Source organism: Primulina huaijiensis, chromosome 15, assembly GCF_012295235.1.
Source record: "Primulina huaijiensis isolate GDHJ02 chromosome 15, ASM1229523v2, whole genome shotgun sequence".
NCBI classification, from domain to species: Eukaryota; Viridiplantae; Streptophyta; class Magnoliopsida; order Lamiales; family Gesneriaceae; genus Primulina; species Primulina huaijiensis.
The window spans coordinates 13,850,972-13,865,639 of record NC_133320.1 but is presented as its reverse complement, the minus strand read 5'-3'; the positions used below and the strand labels follow the sequence as shown (position 1 = coordinate 13,865,639).

The window sequence follows — 14,668 nt, the reverse complement described above, 5'->3', positions numbered from 1 at the left end:
ATTAAAACTCGTAATATTAAAGGGGCCCGAGGCACACTATTCACTTGAGAGATGGATTGCTTTTAAAGGGATGTGGGGATATACGACGGACATGAAAATAAGCAGAAAAAGGACTTGCATTTTGGAAATCCCAAGAAGAAATTCACAATTACCACACCCCATCGGATGCATCATATATTTGCAGAATCAGAGAAATTACCTATACCCATTTGATTCAATCCAACGAACGCTTGTCAATGGAAGGTCGGCTTAGCAGATCCAATCTTGAAAGTAAACCAATTGGGTAAGAGGCACCCGAGGTCAGTTTTATTTATCAAAAGTTAGACAAGACACCTTTGAGTATCAATCCATCGCCCCTCGACATTTCCTCTCACCAATGGCTTTTGAGCGAACAAAAAAGACTAGTCTTTACACACGATTTTCAAAACCTAGTCGTGCGACAACTAGTATCTAGTTAGCAGGACCATCTTCAAATCCTACAGTTCTCGAAGTTAACTAATTATGACACAATGAAAAAAGGCAGAGGTGGTGAATGGTAAAAGGCAAATTTGGCTGATCAAAGATCAATGATCTCAGGAACCAAGACCGGTTAGGTACAGGATCAGAAAACGAACGCCTATTGAGGCCTGTGGTTCCTTGTCAAGAAATCTGTCCTCGAGGAAACATTAGACATGGCAACACAACTTAATGCATTGATTGAAACGACAGCATTTTACACATTTAATAATTAGCAAAATCTAAAATACCTATGGCTAATGTCCGTCACTGTAAGCCAAAGGCATTTAAAGAACTATCTTCAGAAGTTAACGGCCCAATTCAAATGACCCAACTGAGGTTGATGATAGGCACCAACTTGTGCTCCAGGACCTGGTGCAGCCACACCAACTCCAACATTCCCGCCCATGGCAGAGCCCAAATGATGAGGATTCGCAATTGCAGCAGGCTGCGGGGATGGATGGTACATGCCAGAGAACTGCATATGAGAGGATTGAGCTGCCGCCGCTGCATGTGAGGGCAAATACGCAGCATGAGGTGTCTGCCCGGGAAGACTGTAATATGAAGCAGACTGCAGACTAGGAAGTTCCCTGGGGTTCATCCAAATCTCAGATGTCTCTGCCTGCCAGCCAATTAAATTGGAAAATGGAGGCAATTAAGCGACTAACGGAATTTTCAACAGGAAAATATGCAAAAGCATTTTTAACTTTTAAAGAGAGGAGAGCGCACTCATATACTAACATTTTTATCATATACAAACAGTCATCACCAGTGCTTGAAATATTGGAAATGCAAGATAAATTAAAACTCTTTTGTCTGATATCATTACCAATAAAAATGGATCTGAACAGAGTAGTTGGGAAAAATCAAACATCTAGATGCACATTAAACAGTCATTCTCTCCCTCACTGAAAACTAGCATGGGAACCCAAGCTAACAAAGAAAAAACTTCTACATCTTCTTAACATTTTGCAAATCACATCAATAGATGAATTTCATTGAGAAAACTCTCATGATACACTACTCTGAAACCTCATTTGCTAGTCCATGTGTAATCAGAGAATAAACCAAATATATAATATATTTATGCAAACCAAAAAATTAGTAAACTCGCTCTACCGTTTTAACAAGTTAAAATAAAATTTGAATGTGGCCTCCACAATAATGACTACACAGATAGATAAATAAATAATTAAAGAATTTACGCTTCCATTCACTTTTATTCTGGTATCTTAAAGTAGAACAAACTATCAATTTTCCACATGACAAATTCATCATTAGGCAAGTCATGCATGATAAATTGATAATAAGGTTAAAAACGGGATGTAGTCACCTGAGGATTTGGAGCATAAAGACTATCGTTATAGTTGAGCCGAGATGAATCCTCATGCCCCACTGCGTTTCCAACCCCAGGAGTACTGATGGCATAACCTGCTGGACTGGAGAAATTTCCATACCCTGTTGGACCACCAGTTGGGACTGGCTTAAATTGCTGAACACCATATTTGAGGCCGTTTGGAGATATATGGGCGCCATTTCCAGGCATCAGCAAGTAACTGCTTCCGTTAGAGGGATGGGGGTAGGCAGGACTGTTAGAGTAACCAGGTAAGGGCATTGGAGGAACATATACGGGGGAGAGGAACTGGCGATATGGCATTAAATTAGCGTAATGGGAAACATGAAGTTGGGGATACATCTGGGCCATCTGTTGCTGTAGCTGCTGTGGATGTTGCGGATGATGTACCATTGCAATTGTCGAAATAGGAACAGTGTTTGTTAAATGAGAACTCAGGACCTGTAAAATAATTAATAAATAAAAATCTAAAAGCTAAAGATCAACCCATGGAGGCAAACATATACCGAAATTTGTAATACTTCAGTTACCATTCAAAATAAACCATCCCCTGTTTCCCCTTGTCATTCTATTCATGTGGATTACCACAAACATGAGAAAGGCAATCACCAAACAGCAGCCTTTCACTACTGTTTTTTTACTATTTAGGGCAAACACTAGGACTCCAGCATTCATTTGGTTCCAGCACACAACCTAATCTCCACTACAGCAAGCAACTAAGTGCTAGTAAAATCTAAAAGGTCCTACAGTACAGTCAAATGAGCGACAACACACCACAGTGACTGAATGTTTCTTGGAGAATGCCAGCCGAAGGGCAAGAAAGGTGAGGAACAAAGAGGTGTAGTTGCTCATGGCATCTAAACATTTTATTCTAACCTCTTGAGAAGATGGTAGAGCTGGCCCTCGAACCGTGTCATCAACCAATGGGCGAAAATATGGCATATCATATCCCATACGAGGGTCATAATCCTGCTTCCAGTAAAAATATAGTTAAAAAAGTGTCGAGGGCTGCTGATATTAACATCAATAGTTAAAATTAGCTTGATTAATGAAAATATGTAGAGTCCCAAAGTGGCAATCAAATCAATCCACGAGACATAAAGATAAACAAGAATGCTCTTTCATCAGCAGGATTAATCAAATCTGAACTCACCGAAAAGTTTGGCAATTCAGAAGTATCTTGATGTATCAATTCCTGAGCATAGGGTGGCGGGTTGTCTCCAACCAACCCAATATCAGCATAGTTTTCCAGGTTCTGTGGGCTGGAAGCCTCTTTCTTCTCAGTTAATTGAGAATCAGACACAGCATCTGAAGCAGCAGAAGAACTGAATCCTGAAGCTTGGACTGAATCAATTTTCATCTCTAGCTGCTTGCTATCACCAGACTCATCTCCTGAAGCTTCTGGATTTGAGACCGACACACTGCCAATTAATATGGCAGTCATTCAACCAGGGCTCTAAATAAATCACACAAATCACAGATTGCAAGTCTGAAAGAAATTTATATTGTTGTATCACAAAAAATGACAGGACCATCTAATTCTAGCAGAAGACCCAAATTGTGATTCCGGTATTATCAATGCTTCATTTTCAGGAAATCAGAAAGCACGTCCAATAGATGTACATAAAACTTTATTTGACATCGCAAGCTTATACAATCTTTAATGACTACAACATCAATAGTAAAGAACCTACAGAAAATTTGCATGTAAATGTTTTCATGCCGAGTTGACTCGATTTCTTAAATAAGGTGACACTACATTAGGCGACAGTCAAAAACTAATCCTTATAAATGACAGAAAAATGGAAGTTAGTTATAAAAGAAAGCAACCTCGCAGAAGGTTCTCTGGATAATTCTTCAGCCCCCTCGTTGACCTTAAAAACTAAATTCCTAGATGTGTCTAATTCAGTTCCAAGGCTACCAAAGGTCAGACGATATCTGTCAGCATCGGAGACACGAATGTGTGCAGCTATAATAACATTTTGATTCTCAGAGATGACCGGCCGTGAAATGTTATCATGCATCTCTGTTGCCTCTTCCAATTCTTCAGGACGGGCAGCAGGAGAAAAATTTTTTGCAGAAGTTTCAATAACCACTGGAGTGCTAGCAATTGTTCTGATGGCTGACTTTGGCTTCCACTCCTTATTAGGCTGGGGAGCTACTGCAAGAAAGCATTGGTAAGTTCCATCATAACTTCAATATAGATGCATAAATATTTCACGATAGACTGTATTATCCACAATGCTAGAAAACACCAACCCTACTAAGAGGGAAAGAAAAATTTTATACAAAGGAAAAATCAAATCCAGGACTTTATTCCTCATTCTTTTGCTTACATTTCTCTTTGAGAAAACATTCCCTCCCTAGTCCCTCCCTCTAGAGTCTAGACACCCATCTTTCTGCATGGTAACTTTATCCAATCACCAAAGAGTTCAGATAACATGAAACCATTTGCAGTAGGATAACAAAAAAGATTTCAAGGTAGAACTTTGATATCCATGTTATACTGCTCAATTCCAGCTAAATACACAGCACATACCAATTATTATATTATTATTATTATAATAAAGAAGCAAATCACCATGTAGCCAACTTATCAACTAAGTAGGTCAAACTGCTTTCCATGATCATAATTAGAAGTATGAACAATAAATCCCAAATTCAATAGCATCGACTTTGAAATTAAAGAGAAAAACAACATTTGAAAAGGATAGTAAGCAACAGTTACCTTTCTGATGACCAGTCACTTGATGATGAGATCTGCTGCCAGATTGATTACTCAAAAAAGATCTGCTAGTGGATGGACCAGGTATAGAATATTCTGGCACCATATTTTGTCCGGATTGGTCACTTTTAGATAATCCACTGGATGGCCTAGCTGATTCCCTTGAGTGGCTTTCCCTAACTAACTGAGAGTTAGAATTAGAGGTGTTCTGAAATGTTGAGGACTTGACAGAAAATTCAGACGAATGCCGGCGAGGACCCGCGACTCCAACCTCCCGCCTGATAGCCCCGACATTGATTGCTGGTTTAGAATGAAGGGATGGCACATGGACGGGATCCAAAGAGGACGAATAAACCCCGATGATAGAATTATTAGAAGAACTTTCAGAATATGGTAAAGCATCGTTTGCCTTTGTTTGCACTCGCAAATCAGCACTAGGAGTTGGAAGATGCTTCTCCACAAGCAATTCTTTACTGTCGTTATCACCTGCTGTGATATCTTTACTTTTCTTCGCTAGTGAATCAGCAGGACCATGCAAAGCCTGAGATGAATGTTGACCAACCGGAGAATTTTGATGCCCAGAAGGGCTGGTTGAATCGCTGTAAGAGCTAACAGTGTAAGATACATATCATGCTCAACAAATTTTAGAGAAACTCACACTTGAATAAATGTGGAGGTGATAGATAATTCAAACTTCATTATGTGTGTACAAACCAAATATATGAGAAGTTCCTAAGAAATCCCACCAGACATGTACTAAACAAGCAAAGCATGTTAATAAAGCAGGTCACTGCCACATCCCCGAGAAGTTGAACAATGCTTCAAAAAATTATTAGCCTTTTCCTGATTAGTTATACCAATTGTATATTAATTTCTTTTGATTTTTTACAAGTTTAAAGTACATTTTATTAATTAGCAACCAGACAATTAAGATTAGCTATGAGTAGTTAAAAACACCAGCAGTAATTATCAGTACCTCTTCACAGGCCCATTAGATATTACTCCCTCACCTCTGGAAGTTGAACTTTGAACAAGCTTTGAATCTGTACTGGCATTTTGACTAACTCTATTGTCCCGAACAACACGGAACTCTCGAGCGGTCCCTGCATCTAGTCAAACCATATATCTCAAAGAAGTTGTAAGAATGCCACATGGCACCTATTCTAACAAGCATATGAGAAATATACAGAGCAAGATGAACATGATTGACTCAATACATTGACATACTCACGAGTAAAAATGGAGGCTTACCGGAAGATTTTTACAACCTTGACAAACAAATTTTCCTTTGACACCACGATCTCAGATAAAAACAAGTTTTTGACATTTGATTGTAGGTTTATACGAGGGACAGTCACATATCCTAAAAACATGTGTCATCTTATGGACCTATCAACATTTTGTGACAGAGAAAAGACGAATATAGGAGAAGTTTTGGGATAACTAGGGCAGAATAATCTCTTCAAACAATCAGCACTTTCGATTTAAGTTAGCCAAATAGTCATACATCTCAAGTAAATAATACTTTTTCATCTGAGGTTTGATCCATGGTCTAAAAACACAGCACAATTATCCAGAATAGAAACTGTAACTTCCCTTGGCAGTTTTAGATGCAACATAGACAAGATCTATTACATAATGGAGCTAAAGCATGGTAGAGTTAGCGTAAAATTAGACCAAACATCAAATCCCCCTTTGATCAGCCATTAAGTTATTTCTATATTTAAGAAGTTGAGCATGTTTCACCTACACTTGGATAATATTTTCCCTAATCCATCAATGTTTTCAAGTATCAACAAAAGCATAAGAAGAATTCCTGCCAGTTTGAAAAAACATAGCATGGGTTAGAAACTGGCTTACAAAACCAAGTTGCTGAAAATGTGTTAATTTACAATATGTTTAAAGTTTGGCAGGAGGCAGAACAATAGAATGTCTTCCTAGTAAAAGTATTACGATCAGAATACTGACCGTAACAATTCCTCAACACTCATCTAAAGGTTAAACGAGAATATTGACAGAAGAGCATACCACCATATATGACATTTCTTCCATATCCACCTCTTTGTGTATCACAGTCAAAATAAGTAATATACTTCACTGGTATACGCGCAACATCGACGTTATTCTTAGTCTCTGCAGCAACAAAATTCTTATACCCTGAACTCTGAGGCAAAATACAAAATATTTAAAATTTAAACATATTATATAGCAACAATTTATCTAAATTACTAAAACTATAAAACCTGCAACATCTTAACATCTAAATAATAGATGACACCATGTGTATATTGCATGCACACAGATCAAACTCATACTTAAGGCTTTAAAAGGGGGAAAATATATCAAGAACACAACCTGATGAGCAAATAAAAGCTTGAAAAGAATGATACGGGAGATGGCATAAATGGTTTACTGAATAGTCTACAAGGCATATTGGAAAAACAGGAAGTAATGACAGAAAAAATACCTCTTTTTTCCTGTCTCTTTTTCTCTTCACCTCATGAAATGGATCTGAATGAAAACATACCATACGACATAAAAATTTAAGAAATAAATTAAGCAAATAGGAAAAAACAGAGTGCTCAATTAACTAAGTCGAGGAATATAGATCTACAAAAAAAATAACTATGAGGATCATGAAGTACATCTTGAGAAGAACAAAAAGTGAACTCTCTAAAAGAATGCAATTAAGGTTGCAGCTATTAAGATTGGGACTTAGACCAAACTCAACCCCAAAAGCTAGCTCAAGGGGGAAGGATTGTCCAAGCCCATACATACAAGTCCCAGGAATTTTATCTAACCGATGTGAGAAAACTAACACACCTCCCTCACGCCCAGTAATGAACATTTGGAGTGTGAAATTTACAAATGACTCAAATATGGGCAGAACTGATGACCTAACAATGGACAGTCCAACACATAACCGTGTAACCTAAGCTCTGATACCATGTTAAGATTGAGACTTGGACCTAACTCAACCCCAAAAGCTAGCAGAAGGGGGAAGGATTGTCCAAGCTCATATATACAAGTCTCAAGAATTTTATCCAACCGATGTGAGACAACTAACACACCTCCCTCACGCCCAGGAATGAACATTTAGAACGTGAAGTTTACAAATGACCCAAATATGGACAGAACTAGTGACCCAACTATGAGCAGTCTAACACATAACGGTGTAATCTGAGCTCTGATACCATGTTAAGATTGAGACTTGGACCTAACTCAACCCCAAAAGCTCAAGGGGGAAGATTGTCCAAGCCATTATATACAAGTCCAAGGAATTTTATCCAACCGATGTGGGACAACTAATAGCAGTTGAATTTTAAATCCTTAACTAGTTATTTTTTGAATAACTTTTGTGGATTTCAAATCTACCATAATATAGAGTGATTTCAAATCCTTCCTCAAATCCAAATATTTCATTTCAAATGCAAACTCAAAATCAGATGAAACACCTGAATCAATGCATCAAGGAAATAAAGACACTAATTTTAAACTTAACTAATATCAACTACAGTAAAAACTATCCCACCTCCAAACATAATGCGAAAGCATTCCTTAAGCAGCTGTTCCCAGAGGAAACAAGGTTTCCGCTCCTCAATGGAGAATTACAAAACTAAACTGGCCCACGGTCTAAAGTCATCAGAAATTGAGTAGAAGGAAAAATAATTTGTAAAAAAAACCACTTTCCGTTCAAAACAGATTTTAATTCTAACGAAAACACTCTATTTGGAACAAAAAACAATACACACGACATTTAAGTAGACTGAAATCACCGTCTAACTAAACATCTCAAAAATTCTCCACAAGAGTCAACAAGCCAAATATCAAGAAACCACCAAGAATTACACAACGTAAAGAAAAAGGCACAATTAAAAAACGCCAGGGTACAGATTTAAAACAGAATGAACTTAAACCTAAACAAAAGGACCTTGATTGAGCAACTTTTGAGTGGTTTCATTAGGATCCATGTCTGTCTCTTTAAGAGCCACGTAAATATCAGCATCGGAGTGATTCCCCACGATTTCTTTGATCGATTGTATGGTCTTCCGTACACCCGCCGATAAAAATTGCGCCACGCCCTCGACTTTTGAGCCCGACACCATTTCCAAATTAGTAATAGCCAAACAGTCTAATATGGCAACTTATATCGAGATAAAATTGCTATAAAACTCGAAGACAATCCCTAGATTGAGAGACTCATCGTTAGAATATGAATAGGCTATGAATTGGGAGAAAGAAGACGCAGGGCGTGCTCGGAGCGAGTGATGGGGATTTGGGGTTAGTGAGCGAGGGTTTTGAAATTAAAATCTCTTTTTCTATTAATTGGGAAATTGGAGAATTTCAATCGATTAATTATTGTAATGAAATGATCAATAACAACGATTTTTCCTTTGTTGGTGGTTTCCAAGTAAGACAATTTGTGTTCCCACTTCTCAAAAAATTGTCATTTCTCTTGCTCAAACGACTTCATCCGGAGCGAGAGAAAACATTGATATCATTGATGACGAGGTTAATAAAATTTTCTAAAGTGAAAGAAGTTGTAGGCGTAACTACGACTCGAAATCCCCGAAAGTGAACAAAGGAAAAAAAATCCAAAAAAAAAAAAAAAATTAGATTTTTTTCTCGTAAATTTTTATTCAATTTTAAAAATCGACCAAGATGTATTCTTTTCGCAAGTAACTAAGAGCTTTAGCATTTGGCGTTGATTTTTTTATCCTCATATCTGATATCAGATTGTGTCCGTTTTTTCTCAATTTTTTAGGATTTTGATGTCGTTAGTGTTGTTACTTTTCTTGTTTACTTTTTTGTTTGTTTTATTTGATTATGTTTTCGAAATTTTTGAATGAGTATTCTTAAGTTCGTATTTCTTTTTAATAATTATTGAGTTTAATTTTATAAGAAGTTATTTATTAATTTTTTTTTGTTATTGATGTAGAGTATTTATTTGAAATACTTCAATAATATTTGTAAGTTCATAAATTCATTTTTATTTCCTGGTTGTCATTTGTTTATCTCCAATTTTTTGTTGTTGTTCTTGAATTTATTATGTGTTTATGTTCATAAGATTGTCCGCTTTAGTGAATTAAATATTCATTTGAAATGCAATGAGTATGTTAAATCTATATTTGCCCATAATTTGTTTTGGTTTTTGAAATTTTCATTAAATTGCTTGTTAAAATATTTTGTGGTTTTATTAGATCAATTTTTCGAAATTCATACATGATTATCATAAAGCTAACGATTTTGATATAGTGCCCGTAGTCATTGTATTGTTACAAAAATTGATTATTTTGTTCTTGTTAATGCATATTTGATATTGTGATAATGTTCTTTTTATATATTTTTCAAATATTAATAATGGCTGCGGAAGATAAAATAGTTGATGATGTTGAGTTGATGAATAGTTGAAAGATAATTTTTTCAGGATGCACCCCTTCCTATTGTGAAAAAGTGATGTCAGAGTTGAAGCCAATTATTGGGAAGCAATAGATGAGTAGGATAAACGATACTTTTGTTTGTAAATTGATGATAGGCATGTCAATTCTTCCTGTCAGCAATTGCAAAATAAGCTATATTTTTACAAGATTTGAAGGTCATTCACGCTCTTTCATTAATGGTGCCGATATTTCGATTCTTTTTTAAAGGAATATTTTATTTCTTAATGAAACGACTTGTGCTACTAAAATACTACTAGAAATTTTAATTTTTCTTTTGTAAACTATTCTTCGAAAATTACATTTAAGCGCATGCATGTAATAACAGCTGTCAATCACACATTTTAAAATAAAAGTATTCAATTACTGGTAAAAATAATGCAGTTAAAAAGAATATCTCAACATCAAACCCTAGATTGTTATTTAAAATTAAAATAATTCAAATAAGCAACATGCAAAGTCCTGACGTCCATCAACATATAAAAAAACGAAAGTGTATAAAAATATTCATGTTTACTCCTAACGCAAAAACATAATGTGCGGAAAACAATATGATCCTCGGGTTAGCGTGCCTACATCCAGCCCCGCCTACTCAGTCTTCGGCGCCTCCAGTCTCCATATCAATATACTCACCTGCATCAATCACACTTGTGAATCTAAAGACTCAACACACCTGAACCGTGATAGCAAGTACATATACATAACATGCAATAGTGAAAAGTACTGTAATTAAAATACATTTCATGGTCCTAAAAAATGTAAGCATAAACATGACATGTAAAAGAATAAACATGTCCATATCGCATCATATCAACATATATGTGTTCAGTTTTCTTTATTTGAATTATATTCATTAGTTGTGACTTTCTTATCAGCTCTAGTCGATGGATCCATCTATGTATAACTGCGGTACTCGGAGGTGGGAACATCAGCGACAATATTACCCATCCACTGAGCCTTGGCCTTACATGTCCGTGTTCGTGTTTATGTTCGTATTAGTCACAACCAACTCCCTTCCTTCAAAACATGTCATCGTATTCATCACTAATAAAAATCATGCATATACGTAAATTTTTTCAAACCAAGCATACAACGTATTTTTCGTGTTTCCATAAAAAGTTATGTTCATGATAACATAAACATTTAAAACATGTCAATTTGTGATCAGGGCGCTGCAGGACTGCTCACTCGACCCGGTGCAAAATGACCATTTTGTCCCTTGAATCCCTAATTGACCATTTTACCCGTGGATCTCAAAATTTCGACCAAAATCCAACCAAACTCCTTAAAACACCTCAAAACATATTTATAATAATTTCCTAGATGTAACCTCGAGCCCATGCATTAATTTCTATAATTCGTTTTAAAACTTGTACCAAGGTACCGATTTTAATCCGAATTAACCCGAAACTCAACCAAATTTCTCCAAACTTAAACCATGACTTTATCACACATGACCATCCCTTAAATAACTTATTTCAAACGACCTAAGACCCTCAAAACCCTTGACCAACTACCGAACTCTTTTGCACGCATTAACCCCCAAACCCTACTTGACTTTAGGCGCCAACTCTCAGCCCTAGCCCAACCTAGACCAGACAAGACCTGAACTAGACCATCCTAGGACGTGACTGGACTCCCCTAGATTGACCTAACCACAAACCACATCCCCATGCACGCAGACGTGAACGGTTCACCCTAACAAGCCATACGCGAGCCCCCTTCGAGAAATGGCATCTCGATTGCCCTTGGGTCACGACTAGTGATAAACATGAAAATTGTACATTAATTAAATGTTTTATAATATAAATATATAGTTTTTGTTTTATTAAATATTATATGTTTTATAATAAATTGTATAAAATATAAGTTGTTGTGTAATTACAAGTTTTTACTATTTTTTACAGGTTCGATAAAACAAGAATAAACTTGGCGTTGCAAATGGGATTAAGATGATTCTTGTACCTGTAGAAAGTTGATTATAATATCTACAATATTGTTGACAAGCATGAGATAAAAATCCTCTCACAATTGGGATCAAATTAAGCAACAAATAAAGTTACCAAAGGAGTGACAGCTTTACCATGCTCTAATATTTTGACCATATCTCTCAAATTACTTGGTCAAATGGTTTGAAAAAAATACCACAACTAGACAACTCAATTATCCACATGTTTCTTTTTATGTGAAGAAGCAAATTCGGAGAAGAAGATTTTCAAAAGTGATGTGTAATATAATATAATATCTTGGAACACCAATGAAGACTTATGTGTAAAAAAATAATATTTTATTTGTGGTTGTCTCCCCAAATTTGGCTATAAATAGGGGTGCATTGTAATGTATTGAGATATCCCTCATTCTATGAACAAACCTTTGAGTTCATAATATTTCTCTCTATATTTTTCCTTTATTTCTTCATTTAAATACAATTAGCATGTTAATTTCATATTCAAAGTTTTACACTTTGAATAATGAATAGCTAACTTCCTAAAGTTGAGATGATAAGGTGAAACTCTTGGCATGATAATAAGGTTATTAAAAGGTAAGAATCTATGTTTTATATTATTTAATCATTATTTATTGTTTATGTTATATTTATTTCTTTAAGCATTTTTATACCCTACTTATAAGTGGGAGTTTTGATTTATTGTTGCTATATGTTACACTAAATTCTTGGAACCATTTAAATGTTAGTTTGGTATTACCAACCATTTAAAGTGGATGCCTTGATTTATTATATATAAATATATTATAATATTAAATTCTTGGAACCATTTAAATGTTAGTTTGGTTTTACCAACCATTTAACTTGGATTCCTTGATTTATTATATATGAATATATCATAGTATTAATTTATTGGTACCATTTAAATGTTTGTTTGGTTTTACCAACCATTTAAAGTGGGAACCTTGATTTAGTGTTTACAAATATATATAGCACAATAAATACTTGACCACATTTATAAGTTTTGGTATATATTATATACTTATAAGATAATAATTTATAACATAATATAAATATGATTATTTAATATATTGGAACCATTTTATTAAGTGGATTTCAATATTGTTCGTTAATGTTAACTTTATTAAAATACCAAGAGTGGATCCTTTAATCTCAACTACTTAAATTAAAATTTGAACAATTAAAATTTACCCATTAAAGATTCAAACAATTAAAATTAAAAAGAAACAAAAACAAAAACAAAACAAAAAGACATTGTAGTGGACTTGTAATTACCTTAGCTTCCCTGTGGATACGATATCGGACTCACCGAATTATACTACTTGTGGACAACCTGCTCTTGGGAGTGCAACAATCAAAGTGACAACAAGTTTTTGGCGCCGTTGCCGGGGAAGTATAATTTAATTTCAAGTCTATTTAATTTTGTTTATAGTTTATTTTTCTTTATTTGAATTTTTATTGCTTTTGTGTGTTTTTATTCTTTTGCATTTGCATTTGCATGAGCATTATTTGGTCACGTACACTTAGTGGTCGACTCATTCGAAATAACCCTTTATTTTCACAAAACATGGCGGAAGAACCCATCCAAGAAAATGAAGATGAAATTCAATCTCAACATGATCATGATAGACGAAGAACACTTAGAGATCACATGAATCCTACACGTACTAGTGCACCTTCATGTCTAGTTTTTCCCCCCGATGCATCTCATTTCAATTTTAAGCCTGGTATTATCCAACTTTTACCCAATTTTCATGGCTTAGATTCTGAAAATCCATACATGCATTTACGAGAGTTTGAAGAAGTGTGCAACACATATAATGATCTAAATTGTAGCATGAACACCATTCGACTTAAGCTTTTTCCTTTTTCTTTAAAAGATAAAGCTAAAACTTGGCTACAAAATCTTAGATCGGGATCCATTCGAACTTGGGATGAATTGCAACAACAATTTTTGAAAAAGTTTTTTCCATCTCATAGAACAAATTCTTTCAAAAGGCAAATCATCACTTTCACTCAAAAACAAGGAGAAACTTTTTATCAGTGTTGGGATAGATATAAAGAATTGCTTAATCTTTGTCCACATCATGGTTTTGAAATTTGGAGAGTTGTTTCTCAATTTTATGAAGGCTTAACACCTAAAGATAGGCAAATGGTTGAATTTATGTGTAATGGAACATTTGAAGATAAAGATCCAAACGAGGCAATTGAGTATCTCGATTCATTAGCTGAAAATGCTCAAAATTGGGACACTATAGGTACAATCGAACCATCAAACAAGATTCAATCTCCTACATCTGGTGGAGGTACGTACACTCTCAAAGATGAACATGATCTTCAAGCTAGATTTACCTCTTTGGCAAGAAAAGTTGAGGCACTTGAATTGAAAAAGAATGGTCAATTAAAATCTCTTCAAGAAATTGCATGTCACATCTGTGATACAAGTGATCATTCTACAATAGATTGTCCCACTTTGCCTCCTTTTAAAGAATGTCTCCATGAACAAGCCAATGTTTTAAACAATCTCAAAAGACCAAATTTTGAACCATTTTCTCAAAGTTACAATCCAGGTTGGCGAAATCATCCAAATTTTAGTTGGAGGAATGATAATGCTGCACAATTTTCACAACCACATTTCCAAAATCAACAAAATTTTCAAAATTATGCACCTTATGTTCGTCTACCTAAAA

The 14,668-nt window shown here is 35.2% G+C and overlaps 1 protein-coding gene across 3 annotated transcripts; it reads right to left on the bottom strand.

The window, feature by feature from the left end:
- Positions 1–672: 672 nt before the first annotated feature.
- LOC140958958 (uncharacterized) lies at positions 673–8,901 on the bottom strand. 3 transcript variants are annotated; one of them, XM_073416603.1, is made up of 10 exons: positions 8,506–8,901; positions 7,042–7,085; positions 6,603–6,738; positions 5,551–5,683; positions 4,578–5,173; positions 3,680–4,010; positions 3,003–3,270; positions 2,726–2,818; positions 1,829–2,290; positions 673–1,117 (listed from the first exon to the last, which is right to left on the bottom strand). In XM_073416603.1, the coding sequence occupies exons 1-10, from the start codon at positions 8,678–8,680 to the stop codon at positions 797–799; spliced, it is 2,559 nt and encodes an 852-aa protein (XP_073272704.1). In that variant the 5' UTR covers positions 8,681–8,901; the 3' UTR covers positions 673–796. The 3 variants fall into 3 exon arrangements, with proteins under 3 accessions (XP_073272704.1, XP_073272706.1, XP_073272705.1); XM_073416605.1 differs by having other exon boundaries at positions 5,551–5,677; XM_073416604.1 differs by having other exon boundaries at positions 3,680–4,007; positions 8,506–8,900.
- Between the last annotated feature and the right edge of the window lie 5,767 nt (positions 8,902–14,668).